The following is a 14,436-nucleotide window of genomic DNA, read 5'->3' as shown; positions in this document are numbered from 1 at the left end:
GCTCTTAATTTGAGCTCATTATCTGCCTGAGTGTTGTGAATGTGCAGTGTTAGTCACGCTAGTCAAACACAGTGAACTAAAAGAGAGAGAGAGAAAGAACATTCCAGAAAATGCAGGCCAGGTTTTTTGGGGCCAAAAGGGGGCCGTGAACACCTGCGGCTCCTGTATGTGTCCGTCTCTAACACTTCAGTCCTCAACATGTCACACAATTAACACCAGCAAAACATCCCATCATTACAAACAGTGGAAGGCAGAATTAATCACCCTGCTGTGGATTCTTTACTAATATTTCCCAAATGATGTTTAACAGAGCGAGGAATTTTTCACAGTATTTCCTATAATATTTTTTCTTCTGAAGAAAGTCTGATTTGTTTTATTTCGGCTAGAATGAAGGCAGTTTTTTATTTTTTTATAACCATTTTAAGGTCAATATTATTAGCCCCCTTAAATAATATTTGTTTTTGATTGTCTACAGAACAAACCACTGTTATACAACGACTTTCCTAATTACCCAGACTTTAATTAGACTTGTTATGTCACGGTCACACAACGAGGACAAGGTGGGTTATCTCTTTTCATCAATTTATTCAAACAAGTAGTGCATTAATAAGCCGGATATGCAGGTAAGTGAGAGTCTTTGCAGTAGAGCTGATGAATTGTTGTTTACGTAGTGAACAGATAGCTTCAAGCAGATTTTAGCCCCTTTCACACAGTGATACCGGTAAATATCTGGAAAATTTCCGAAACGACTTTACCGGTATATTAAAAAAAGCGCTGTTCACACAGGTGAGGACGTTACAGAAATTTTCCGGAAAAGAGCATTCACACATCCATTCCAAAATAACGGTAAATTCTGACATCATTCACCACAAATGAGCTTTAAACGGCTGCGCTTGTATTTGTAAACATTTGACTACATTACAAACTCTGTGGATGATCAATATTGTGAACAACTTTCGCAGGATCACTTTCGCATGTCGAGATGTTCATAATATGTGCGTGTGCAGGCGCTCACAGGCTGTTTCACAGGCACACGCAAAGCTTGAAGGTAAACAAACAATGGCTTATCATAAGCATCTCATCGATGATTATTTACACAGTTGGCATTAAGAAAAACATATAAACGTGATCTGACTAACTTCTAGCAGCTAAATGTGTCTGGAAAAATATTCAAAGGCTTTTATTCTCACAAACCTCGCGGACGTAAATGCGTCTGTTGTGATTGGCTAAAGCAGACGTCTCACGTCAGCACGTTCTAGACGTGCACGCGCTTATTACGGGAATCTTCCTTCCGCATTCACACAGCGCAGCATTCCGGCAAATTGCCGGTAATGTTACAACTTCTCTTTCCGGAAAATAGCCAGAACGAATTTACCAGTATTTTTTAAAAGGACCTGTTCACACATACAACCTTTCCGGAAAATTGCCGGCAATTTTTCGGAAAGGTCTGTATGTGTGAAAGGGGCTATAGACTGTTTATGAGCACACGCAAAGCTTGAAGGTAAACAAACAACGGCTTATCTTAAGCATCTTATCGATAATTATTTACACGGTTGGCATTAAGATGAACATATAAGCGCTATCTGACTAACATCTAACAGCTGAATGTGTCTGAAAAAATATTCAAAAGCTTTTATTCTCATAAATCTTGCGCACGTGAATGCGTCTGAGTGTTCTGATTGGCTAAAGCAGACGTCTCACGTCAGCACGTTCTAGACGTGCACGCGCTCTTTCCGGCAATCTTCCTTCTGCGTTTACACAGCGCAGCATTTCGGCAAAATACCGGTAATGTTTCAACTTCTCTTTCCGGAAAATAGCCAGAATGAATTTACCGGCATTTTTAAAAAGGGCCTGTTCACAACCCTGGACCCCCGACAATGTCCAATGTCCCGACAAAGAGCCAACCTCCAAACACTACTCCAGGCATGCGCAAAATGTCTAGTAACGTTAATGTAAACCCAGACATCCCAAGTCTCCCGGAAGCTTCGGTAGACTCCTGGATGCCCGCAAACGAATGAAAAATCCCCCCCCCCCTTTCCACACACACACACACACACACCCCAGTCCTTAAATACATCGCACACCCCTCTCCAACGCATCCCTTCCAGCTCTTCAAGTATGTTGGGCACAACTCAGGTACATCGCTCAGGTACATCGCACGCACACGCCTCCACCGCTCTTCAGATACGTCGCGCACCATTACTGCTACCAAGAGAGTGGTGGAAAAAAACACCTGAGAGATCTCAATCGGGAGTGGAAATGTTGGGTTTTAAGAAAATGTTAAATGTAATAGAGCCCCGTTACATTATTCCTTCATAAGCCCATTTCAGTCAGATAATTCCTGCTTTCAGATCCACTGAAATGGCAGGTGACGTCAAGCAGATCTGTGCTGTCTGAAGTAAAGGTGGACACTCATCTTTCTGAAAATAAAAAAATAAAAATACATAAGAAAACTAGATTGTTCTTTTCTTTTTATTTGTTTAACTGCTACAATATTACATCTATTTTTTATAGGAAGCTTTTTGGTTTTGAATATAAAGAAGGATTTGTTTCAGGGTGCTTTCACACCTACACTTTTGTTTCGGAACGTGTCTCGTTTGCCCAGTTAGCGCGGTTCGTTTGGCATATGTGAACAGGGCAATCGCGCTCTGTTCCGCGCCAAAGTAGTCGCTCCGAGATCGCTTGAATGAGGTGGTCTCGGCTCGATTGAAACGAACCCTGGAGCGGTTCGATTGCAGTGAGAAAGCGATCCGATCCGAGCGCGGTTATATCACAGTGTTTCATGGATATGTAATAGGCTTACGGCTATATGAAGAGAGAATTATGAGTAGGGCGGGAAGTTTCGCGAGTCTCCGGATGCCCGCAAATGAGTGATAATCTCCCGGTAATCTTGCGTCTCCCTCCCGTCCTCAAATAGGCATCGTCGCGCACCCTTCTCACCCCTCCCCACCGCGTCTCTCCTCAGACACGTCGCGCGCGCGCACCCTGTTAATCACCACCAAACCACTACCTCTCCTGACAGTTTAGCAGGACGCTGCAAAATAAACCCTGACACTGACCAATGTGAGGAGAGTTTACTCACACGTGACTTGTTTTAGCTCTTTTGGTCCGATTAGAAACTTTGCAGTGTGAAAGCGAACCGCTCCAAGAGCAAAGAGCAACAATGTAACAATTGTAATCTCTGTTTCAGAACAACTGAATCGATTCACAGGTGTGAACAGCACCCTCATTTGCTGCTAAGCAGAAAGCTCAGAAGTATAGCTCTATCACTGTTTAAAGTAAAAGAAAACAAAACAGGATCATACTTTTATGATGTTAGTTTTAATACATTATAAAGTTTAATCAGAGAAATCCTCTGGCTTCTATCTTTTTTTTTGCTGTATCGTATCGAACCGTGATTTTTGTGAACCGTTACACCCCTAATATATATATACATACACCTGTTTAATTAAATATCATTGCATAAACAAGTGATTTAGCTCATTAAAATAGCATTTTTCTGAGGAAATTTTTATATCGTGAGAAATATCGTTACCGCAATACTCAACAATAACGTCACATATTTTTCAGTATCGTGCAGTATTAGTTATTTTCTGTTCAGTGCAGTGCAGAAGGTTGAGCAGAAAGTCGTTCAGGGAAAGTGTGTGTGTGTGTGTGTGTTTGTGCTTCAATGTGAAAGTGCTGTGAGCGTATATGTGTGTCTGTGTGTGTGTGTGTGTGTGTATGGACTGGACGTGTGCTGCCTTGCCCCACAGAGCATTCATGTGTGACTAAAACAACCTCAGCTGCCCCACCTTGAGACACACATTCACACACAATTCACACAAAGCTTTCCTTAGATTTCGGACAGCCTACAGTAGCAACACCCTGCGGGCAACCTTCACCTCTTCACGTTATTTACATTTATTTCATCAGATGTGGCATGATACATTAGCATGGACTTGTAAAAGCCCAGAAAAATGTAATAAATATGAAAAATATTCATTTATTCATTTGTTTTCCTTCCTATAATCCCTTATTTATCTGCCTTTGCCACAGTGGAATGAACCACCAACTATTCTAGCATATGTGTTACGCAGCAGATGCCCTTCCAGCCGCAACCGAATACTGGGAAACACCCATACACTCTCACATTCACAAACAATCATACAGACAATTTAGCTTATTGAATTCATCTATAGCGCTTGTGTTTGGACTTGTGGGGGAAACCGGAGCACTCGGAGGAAACCCACGCCAACACAGGGAGAACATGCAAACTCCACACAGAAATGCCAACTGGTCCAGCCGGGACTTGAACCAGTGACCTTCTTGCTGTGAGGCGACAGTGCTAACTACTAAGCCACCGTGCCGCCCTTAGTTTAAAATCAACATAAATACAATTCAGAACATCTTAGCAGTGTCCTAGTAACCAGCCGAGACACTGTAATGCCTTGACAACCACTTAAAACATTATAGACGCTCCCTAGAAACCACACAACATCCCAAACACACAGTTTACAGAAGAAGAAAAATACATTTCAGCTCTATTGCAGGTTTTTCTCCTCGGTGTGCAAGAATGTTTACTGGTGTAACGTCATGTGTTTATTCCTCACACAGAAGAGACTGTCTCGCATCCTCTGAGAGTCTCACTGCGATATACACAGACACACACCACATGCAGATCTAATTACATATTAAAAAGACAGACAGACAGACAGACAGACAGACAGACAGACAGACAGACAGACAGACAGACAGACAGACAGACAGACAGACAGATAGATAGATAGATAGATAGATAGATAGATAGATAGATAGATAGATAGATAGATAGATAGATAGATAGATAGATAGATAGATAGATAGATAGATAGATAGATAGATAGATAAAAAGGCAGACAGACAGAAAGACAGACATACAGACAAACAAACAGAAACACGACAGACAGACAGACAAACAGACAGACAGAAACACGACAAAAAGACAGACAGACAAACAGAAACACAACAGACAGACAGACAGACAGAAACACGACAGAAAGAAAGACAGACAGTCAGATGACAGAAAGACAGACAGACAGACAGAAACATGACAGACAGACAGACGACAGATAGACAGACAGAGACCACAGACAGACAGAAAGACAGACAGACGACAGAAAGACAGAGACCACAGACAGACAGAAAGACAGACAGACAGACAGACAGAAACACGACAGAAAGACAGACAGACAGACAGACAGAAAGACAGACAGACAGACGACAGAAAGACAGACAGACAGACAGACAGAAACACGACAGAAAGACAGACAGACAGACAGAAAGACAGACAGACAGACAGACAGAAACACGACAGAAAGACAGACACAGACAGAAACACGACAGACAGACAGACAGACAAACAGACAGACAGAAACACGACAGAAAGACAGACAGACAGACAGAAACACGACAGAAAGATAGACAGACAGACAGACAGAAACACGACAGAAAGACAGACAGACAGACAGATAGACAGACACAGACAGACAGACGACAGAAAGACAGACAGAAAGACAGACAGAGAGACAGACAGAAACACGACAGACAGACAGACAGACAGACAGACAGAAAGACAGACAGAAAGACAGACAGATAGACAGACACAGACAGACAGACAGACAGACAGACAGACGACAGAAAGACAGCCAGACAGAAAGACAGACATAAAGACAGACAGAGAGACAGACAGACAGACAGACAGACGACAGAAAGACAGCCAGACAGACAGAGAGACAGACAGACAGACAGACAGACAGAAAGTAAGACAGACACAGACAGACGACAGAATGACAGACAGACAGACAGACAGACAGACACAGACAGACACAGACAGACAAAAAATAAGAGAAAAAGAATATAACTTAATTATGACTTAAATCTTCTTCATTTTTTATTACTAGTATTTGATAATAATAATTTGTTCTGTTTAAAATAATGTTTATTATCCGGTCTTTATATAATGAAATGACACTTTAACCATCTGTAGGACGCATCTGTTCTTTATGTTTTAAAAAGTAAACAAAATACAACTAAAAAGATCAAATTAAAAATAAATAAACTAATAAAAATTAAATACAATAAAACAAAATAAGCAGTTACACAGATAAGCAGACAAAACTAAAACAAAACACAAAAATTAAAAATTAATTAAATATTCTGCACCTTTGCATTAAAAAGTCCCACCTGTCAAAACACCAGGACATTGTCATCTGGTATCATCACAGTATCAACACCAAAGTTTTTTTGTAAGGACAGACATCTTAATTTAAAATAAAATCAACACTCAATATATCAAACATACATAAAAAAAACTCTTTCCCACACACACACACACACGCACACACACACACAGCTGTCGTTACGCTCCAGGGAAAAAGTGATCCAGTATAAACTGAGCTACACCCAATGCTTTCAAACAAGCACAGAGTTTGTGCAGAAGAGAATCATCATCATTTCACTCAGGTGACATGAAGAAACCCCTCAGTGTGGAGTTTGATCACAATATTACCATTTTTTATATTAGAAAAGTATCCGAGAAGAATTTGGTCTGTTCTGATTCCAGGAGTGAGGTAACGAAAACATCTTTCTCAGGTTTCACTCTCAAATATTTCTTGCTGAGACGCTTTTCAGACACCTGCAGGGATTTTTCATCTGACTTCAATTCTGTGCTACAGAAAAGGAATTTATTTGAAACTATGTGTTGCTTTATTGATATATTAAAGTGCAGCAGGGTGGCTCAGTGGTTTGCACTGTCGCATCACAGCAAGAAGTTCGTTGGTATGAGTCCCGGCTGGGCTAGCAGGCATGGAGTTTGCATGGAGTTTGCATGTGCTTGCCGTGTTGGTGTGGATTTCCCCCGGGTGCTCCAGTTTCCCCCACAGTCCAAACACATGCACTATAGAGGAACTGAATAAACTAAATTGGCCGTAGTGTATGAGTGTGTGTGTGTATAAGTGTTTCCCAGTACTGGGTTGTGGCTGGAAGGGAATCCGCTGTGTAAAACGCTGGATAAGTTGGACAGCTTCAACTGACTTTAAAGACTGCTGACATATATTCGATATAAGCATTATATAATTAATCATTTATTCATTCATTCATTTTTCTTTGGCTTAGTCTCTTATTCATCAGGGGTCACCATTATTCAAGCGTATGCTTTACACAGAGAATGCCCTTCCAGTCGCAACCCAGTATTAGGAAACACCCATACGCAATCATTCACTACGGCCAATTTAGTTTGACCAATTCACCTATAGTGCATGTGTTTGGACTGTAACCCACGCCAACATGGGGAGAACATGCAAACTCCACACAGAAATGCCAACTGGCCAAAAACCAGCAACCTTCTTGCTATGAGGCGGCAGTGCTAACCACTGAGCCACCATGCTGCCCAAAATGGATGATGTTCATGATTTGATTTTGCAGTATGTTTTGTACACTCAAAACATACAAACCCATTGTACACTCTTCATAAAACTTTCATCTGATTTTAAATCTCTGAAAGGACATTGTACAGTCATTTTGATAACTATAAATAATAAACTACATACAATATAAATTATAATCAAACTATTAATTAATTAATTAATTAATTTAATAAAAAAACGAAATAAATAAATAAATAAATACATACATAAATAAACAAATAAAATTTAAAAAATCTAAAAAATTTAATAAATAAATACATGCATAAATAAGTAAATATAATAAAATAAATAAATAATTAAATAAACAAACAAATAAATAAATACATAAATAAACAAATAAATTAATTAATAAAATAAATAAATAAATACATACATGCATACATACATACATACATACATAAATGAATATAATAAAATAAATAAACAAACAGACAAACAAACAAATAAATAAATAAACAAATAATTTTTTTACTAAAATAAACAAATAAATAAATAAAATAAAATAAACAAACACATAGATAAATAATAAATAAATAAATACTTGTATAACTAAATAAATTATTAAATAATAAATAAAAATAAATAAATAAATAAATACATGTATAAATAAATAAATAAATAAATAGGATATAAAGCACATTTTTAAACATTTCATCATTACAAAGACAAAAGACAGTGACTATTATGGTTAATAATTTTTTAAAAAAAAGTCTCTCAGTTAACGATCATTTGAGAAACATTAAAGAAACGATTGAAATTTCACAGGAGGGCGAATAATTCTGTAAACACTTTTTTAAAATATCACCAATGAAATTGACCAATTGAATGTTTCTCATGGTCTTTTTTTAATAAAAGGGATGAGCAGCACATTTCTAAAGCACATTTCCAAAAGAAAAAGCCTCTGACCTGTAGCAGACATTTGCTGACGTCGCTGGCACACAGAGCCTTATTACAGCCGCTGATGAGGCTCAGAGAGGACAGAAGAAACAGCACAGAGATCAGGACGGGACAGAGGAACAGAGCCGGCCGCATCCTGACCAAAACCCCTCACACCTGCGCACAAACACACACATATATTTCAATGAAATTGAGTTATAGATGTTGTAAAAGAAATCTTCTGAAATTGAAAATAGTCACATTAACCTTTCACCGGAAGGTGGCTAAAAAAAACTTGCTTAGCATATAGCCTGCTGTCTTATTCAATTAATCTATTTAAGCATTACAGCCCTTATAATAATCATTCATTCATTCATTTTACTGGTTATGAAGCGCATGCGATGGGGATACATGAGTCTTACAACCAATAACCCAAAATGTGCAGTGACGATAAGATTCAAGTCTAACGGTGTCCTGACAAACCCAAGATTCAGTCAAAATCATCATTTTAACACAATTTCTAATGGATAATGAACTAATGCTGTCTTAAAACAAATTTATAATATGATATTCCTAATGAAATAATGACAATAATAATAATGCTAATAATAATTTAACATTGTATTAAAAACAACAACAACAACAACACTAATAAAAATTATTATATTATATTATCAATAGTATTATTAAAATATAATTCTTATTATTATAAATATTATTATTCAATAATAATAATAATAATAATAATAGTTATATAATATATTTTAATGTCATTTTTAATCAATATTAATTGTACCATTAGCCAATATTTTAATAAGACAACTTAACCAATTTCAATAACTAAAATATAACATGTAATTTTTGACATTAATAATTAATGCAATTTTAAATCATTGCACATATAAATCATTAATTTAATTGTTTATTTCATTAATAAAAATAATTGTTTTAAAATTCTGATAATAAAATAAAAACAAAAAAGTGAGTTTACTAGCATTATTTGATTTTTAATGATATTTTACTTATTAAAATAAAAAAATGTAAAATAAAGATTATGTCATTACATATTACAACATAACCTTTATTTAAATAACTAACTATAAAAAATTAACAAATTAATTAAAACTAATCTGAGTTAAATAAAGGAAATGTGTTTTAATATAAACAAAATAAATATCACCAGCTTATTAAAAATTTTAACTAAAACTGAAGACAAAATTATTAGTCCTTGTGTCAAATTTCAATCCTTTTTCAAATATTTCCCAAATGCTGTTGAACAGATCATGGACATTTTTCACAGTATTCCCTGTTATATATATTATCTTATATATTTATTCTTTCATTTTTATTTTAGGCTTAGTCCCTTTATTCATCAGGAGTCACCACAGCGGAATGAACCGCCAACTTATCCAGCATATGTTGCAGATGCCCTTCCAGCTGCAAGCTAGTACTGAGAAACACCCATACACTCTTACTCATACACTACGGTCCAATCTAGTTCATCAATTCACCTATTGCACATGTGTTTGATCTGTGGGGGAAACCAGAGCACTCAGAGGAAACCCACGCCAACACGGGGAAGAACATGCAAACTCCACACAGAAATGTCAACTGACCCAGCTGGGACTCGAACCAGTGACATTAAAAATGAATGAAGGAATGATTACTTAGAATTGTTGTCTTGTTTCTAGTCCACATATCTACATATCTCCGCTGGCAGATCATTTCCTTTAAACAAGTCATTTTCACTTATTTCTTCTGACGGTGAAAACTAAATAATAATTTTACTTGGTCTAAAGAAATTGTTGTATTTGAACAAGAAACAAGCTTATAAAAGCTTTTTTTTGCATTGTGATTTTTTTAATTTCTCTGAATACTGTTCGACTCCCCAGAAAACCGCCAAATAGTGCTATTGAAACTTCTGAAACTGTATTCATATCGTAATATTTATCGCAGACAAAATATCACAATATCAGATTTGTCCAATATCATGCAGCCCTATTATAAACTGTATTGTACAGAAATCATATGAACATTAGTCAATAATCATTCATTCATTCATTTTCATTTTCGGCTTAGTCCCTTTAATCTGAGGTCGCCACAGCGGAATCAACCACCAACGTATCCAGCATATGTTTTATGCAGCGGATGCCCTTCCAGCTGCAACCCATCTCTGGGAAACATCCACACGCACTCATTCACACTCATACACTACGGACAATTTAGCCTACCCAATTCACCTGTACCGCATGTCTTTGGACTGTGGGGAAAACCACAGCACCCGGAGGAAACCCATGCGAAGGCAGGGAGAACATGCAAACTCCACACAGAAACGCCAACCGACCCAGCTGAGGCTCTCGAACCAGCGACCTTCTTGCTGTGAGGCGACAGCACTACCTACTGCGCCACTGCGTCGCCTCATTAGTCAATAATATTACTAAAATTAATTTAAAAACTGAATAAATATAGAAGTACACACATTTACGCAAGAATCAATGATGGGCTAAAATTCTGCACATCCCCTGTGGGCCTACTTATGACTGATTTTGTGGTCCAGGGTCACATATTACAGGCCCGTAGCCGGGTCGGAAAACCCACCCCTCACTGACAAAGGTCCAGAATTTGTCCCATACATGAGATTATTTGTCCTATTTTGACTGCTAAGCCATCATAAATAGTGAAAATAACCCATCAAACAAGACCAAGCAGAATCCTCTGTTGGCGATTGCTTCAGTGTGACTTCAGCTAATCAGTTTTGGCCATTGCTAACACATATTTACATTTTGCAATCTGACGTTAAGGAAGTCATCTTTCACTGCTGTATTGGTTTTAAATAAAGAATTAATTTATTAATTTATTCTAAATCTTGGACCTTATTCTTGAAACAAAAAATTACTAAGTAAAAGGAGTGAAACACCAAAATTATATTATAAAATTATATATATTCATTCATTCATTCATTCATTCATTCATTCATCCATATTTTAAAAATTATTTGAATGCTATTTTGACTTGGACCAACTTATCCAGGATATGTTTTACGCAGCAGATGCCCTTCCAGCTGCAACCCATTACTGGGAAACATCCATACATAAGATTATTTGACTTGACTGCTACGCCATCATAAATAGTGAAAATAACCCATCAAACAAGACCAAGCAGAATCCTCTGTTGGCTATTGCTTCAGTGTGACTTCAGCTAATCAGTTTTGGCCATTGCTAACATATATTTACATTTTGCAATCTGACGTTAAGGAAGTCATCTTTCACTGCTGTATTGTTTTTAAATAAAGAATTAATTTATTAATTTATTCTAAATCTTGGACCTTACTCTTGAAACAAAAAATTACCAATAAAAAGGTGTAAAACACCAAAAGTGGCCAATATAAAAAAAAAAAAGTATTTGAATACCAACTTATCCAGGATATGTTTTACGCTGCGGATGCCCTTCTAGCTGCAACCCATTACTGGGAAACATCCATACACACTCATTCACACTCATACACTGCGCACAATTTTAGCCAACCCAATTCAACTGTACCACGTCTTTGGGCTTGTGGGGGAAACCGGAGCACCCGGAGGAAACCCACGCGAACACAGGGAGAACATGCAAACTCCACACAGAAATACCCAGCCAAGACTCGACCCAGCGACCTTCTTGTTGTGAGACAACAACTATTGTTGTTATCCATGAATTTTCAAATGTACTTTTTTTTTAAAGAGAGGCTAGAAAAATCGTGAAGCTCTACATTATTATTATTGTTATTTTTAATATTATTATGATGTTTTCATTATTTTTTTTATTCAAATGCCAAATTGTAACTGAGGAAAGTTAAATGAGCTGGCCAGTTATTTTCCTAATAAATGACAATCCCACACAGTTTTTTAATTTAAAACTTTAACAGATTCCTAATTTTTCTAACGATTTATTACGTAATACATTTGTATTTAAACAATAAGTACTTTTAAATCTTTCGAAAATGAGCAAGTCCATGCAAATGTCAACCTTGCCAGGAAAAAAATTAAGTTTTCACCAAAATATAGAAATATGGATCATTTCTACATTTTTTGTGTAAGCAAATATGTTACAGTACTTAAAGAATACTCAAAAATGTCTCTGTCGATGTTTTCAAACTATTATATTTAATTTACCAAAGTCACACAAGTGGCAATTTCACATTCGTCACATCCATAACGCAGGGTTGTGCAGTTTAATTCATAGAATTTCTACAAAGTTTGCTGTATACTGTAAACTCGCTAACTTTCGGTCACATCCATAACAAATGCTAATATTCCTCATTTCAAAAATAAAACATGTTTACAGACTGATATTTTTCTAATCCCACAACTCTGCGGTTAGTTGTTCTGGAAAATATAAACAGATGCTTCAGTATAATGTTAACATATACTTTCTATGTGAATTTCTATTTGAGTTTTTACTGTAAATGTCACATCCATAACCCTGGAATTGCTCAAATATTTTTGGTACATCAAAAAGTGTGGTTATTATGACCATCCGACAAGCTAATCCAGCTAAAAAAATAGTGCTTAAATGTCACTAAAGTCTCAAAATTAAATAGAAAAATGAGGAGAATACTTTAAAAAGGTCCACTTTTTGAGAAAAAAAGAACCACAGCTTTCACCATGATGGCTACAGGCCTGTATTATATTGAGCATTAACTTTACAGTATGTTGCTTAGTTTATAACATTACATAAACATACCTGCAACACTTGCATGACATTATATCAACATAAGCTTCCAAAAAGTTATTTAAAACCTTAAAGTAGACGCTTGATATGGTTTTAATGTACAGTAGCCTATATAAAATCACTTTAGTCTATTTATTATGATGCTGATTCCTTAATGGATCATCACACACTGACAAACTGTATAATTTCCATACACAACGCAAAAAGCTAACGTCATCGCAATAAAAACGGCGTATTATTAATAGTTTAACCCCTAATAAAATCAATTTGCTCCATGTTTTCTACTTAAAATTGACAAACATAATTCAGTTACGTCACATTCAGGCAAATTAACTACAGCTTTGGAATGCAGAAGACTGGGAAACTTTTCGGGCGCGTTGTTTAATCGCTTCACTCCAATGAAACACACGAAAATAACGAAAAAGCTCTGTATAAACGCCTCCGCGTCTCGTCTACTTCATAAACTAGCCTTATAAACACCCTGACGTCAAAAAGCGCTGGTGTTTCTCAAACATGACGCAAAAACTCTCCGGTTTATCACGTCACGGCTCTGGCATACGTCACATCTGCACATACGTTTGACAGATAAAGCACGCGTAATGTTACTTACTGTGAGACTTTGAAGCTTTCTCGACACTTTGGGGGTTTTGTCTCTATCTCTCACCCTCTCTCATACGGCTCTCTTGTCTTGCCTGCTTATACTCTGAATAGAAACATGAGCAGCTTTGATTCATCGAAATGGTGGAAATGAGTAGAAAAGCGATTAGCCTAGCATCCGAGATTCTATGGAGGGCGTGGCTTAGCCGACCGGATGTTGTTATTGCCGTTGACGAGAATTTATTTTTTAATTTTTTTTAGATTAGATTCGACGTGTGAAAGGTTTTATTCACAAACACCAATTTGCCCGCTAATTCGCTCACTGTTTACATAGGAATGTATAGATTCATTAAAGTGCAAATGAAACCAATTAACCGTATTGTTTTTGTTAGCTCATATAGCTAGTTTTGTGGTGAACAATTCGACTGTGCATGTCATTAAGAAGGAAACAAAGTTGTTTGCCCTTGAAATCTTCAATTAAAATCTGAAAATGCACTTGCTGTCTTTGTTTGCAGTTAAATTCTCAAATTATGTCAGCCCAAATAGCTTCGAATCACCATTGCGACAGCATCAGTGTTTAAAATTATTTTGACAAAAAAAAAAAATTATTCGTCAGGTATGTCAAGCAAAATCCAGCGTGTAATAAAGTAGTATATCAGAGTAGTCTAATATCATAGTATCCTCCGCACAACGTCAAGCTGTAACATCATTAGACCAGAAATGAGTCATGAGACATGGCCCACCCAGTGGTGTGTTTTTAATGTTGTAGAAAACTGTACATAAGTACTTTTGATTAACACTTGTTTTA

The 14,436-nt window shown here is 36.7% G+C and overlaps 1 protein-coding gene across 5 annotated transcripts in view; it reads right to left on the bottom strand.

Annotated features, from left to right (window-relative positions):
* The window catches only part of twsg1a (twisted gastrulation BMP signaling modulator 1a), a 34,494-nt gene extending 20,736 nt beyond the window's left edge, over positions 1-13,758 (bottom strand). For 4 of the 5 annotated variants that reach the window (XR_015477982.1, XR_015477983.1, XR_015477984.1 and 1 more), the window contains exons 1-2: positions 13,642-13,758; positions 8,352-8,498 (exon numbers count right to left, since the gene is read on the bottom strand). Coding sequence is in view for 2 of the 5 variants with exons in the window: in XM_087240181.1 (XP_087096307.1) it covers positions 8,352-8,477 (126 nt within the window). In the remaining 3 variants the exon portion in view is untranslated. 5 annotated transcript variants of the gene reach the window in all.
* Positions 13,759-14,436: the final 678 nt, after the last annotated feature.

The sequence above is a fragment of the Danio rerio genome, chromosome 2, assembly GCF_052040795.2.
Source record: "Danio rerio strain M-AB ecotype USA chromosome 2, GRCz13ab, whole genome shotgun sequence".
NCBI classification, from domain to species: Eukaryota; Metazoa; Chordata; class Actinopteri; order Cypriniformes; family Danionidae; genus Danio; species Danio rerio.
Note: the sequence above shows the minus strand (reverse complement) of the source record. Positions and strands in the feature narration are given on the sequence as shown.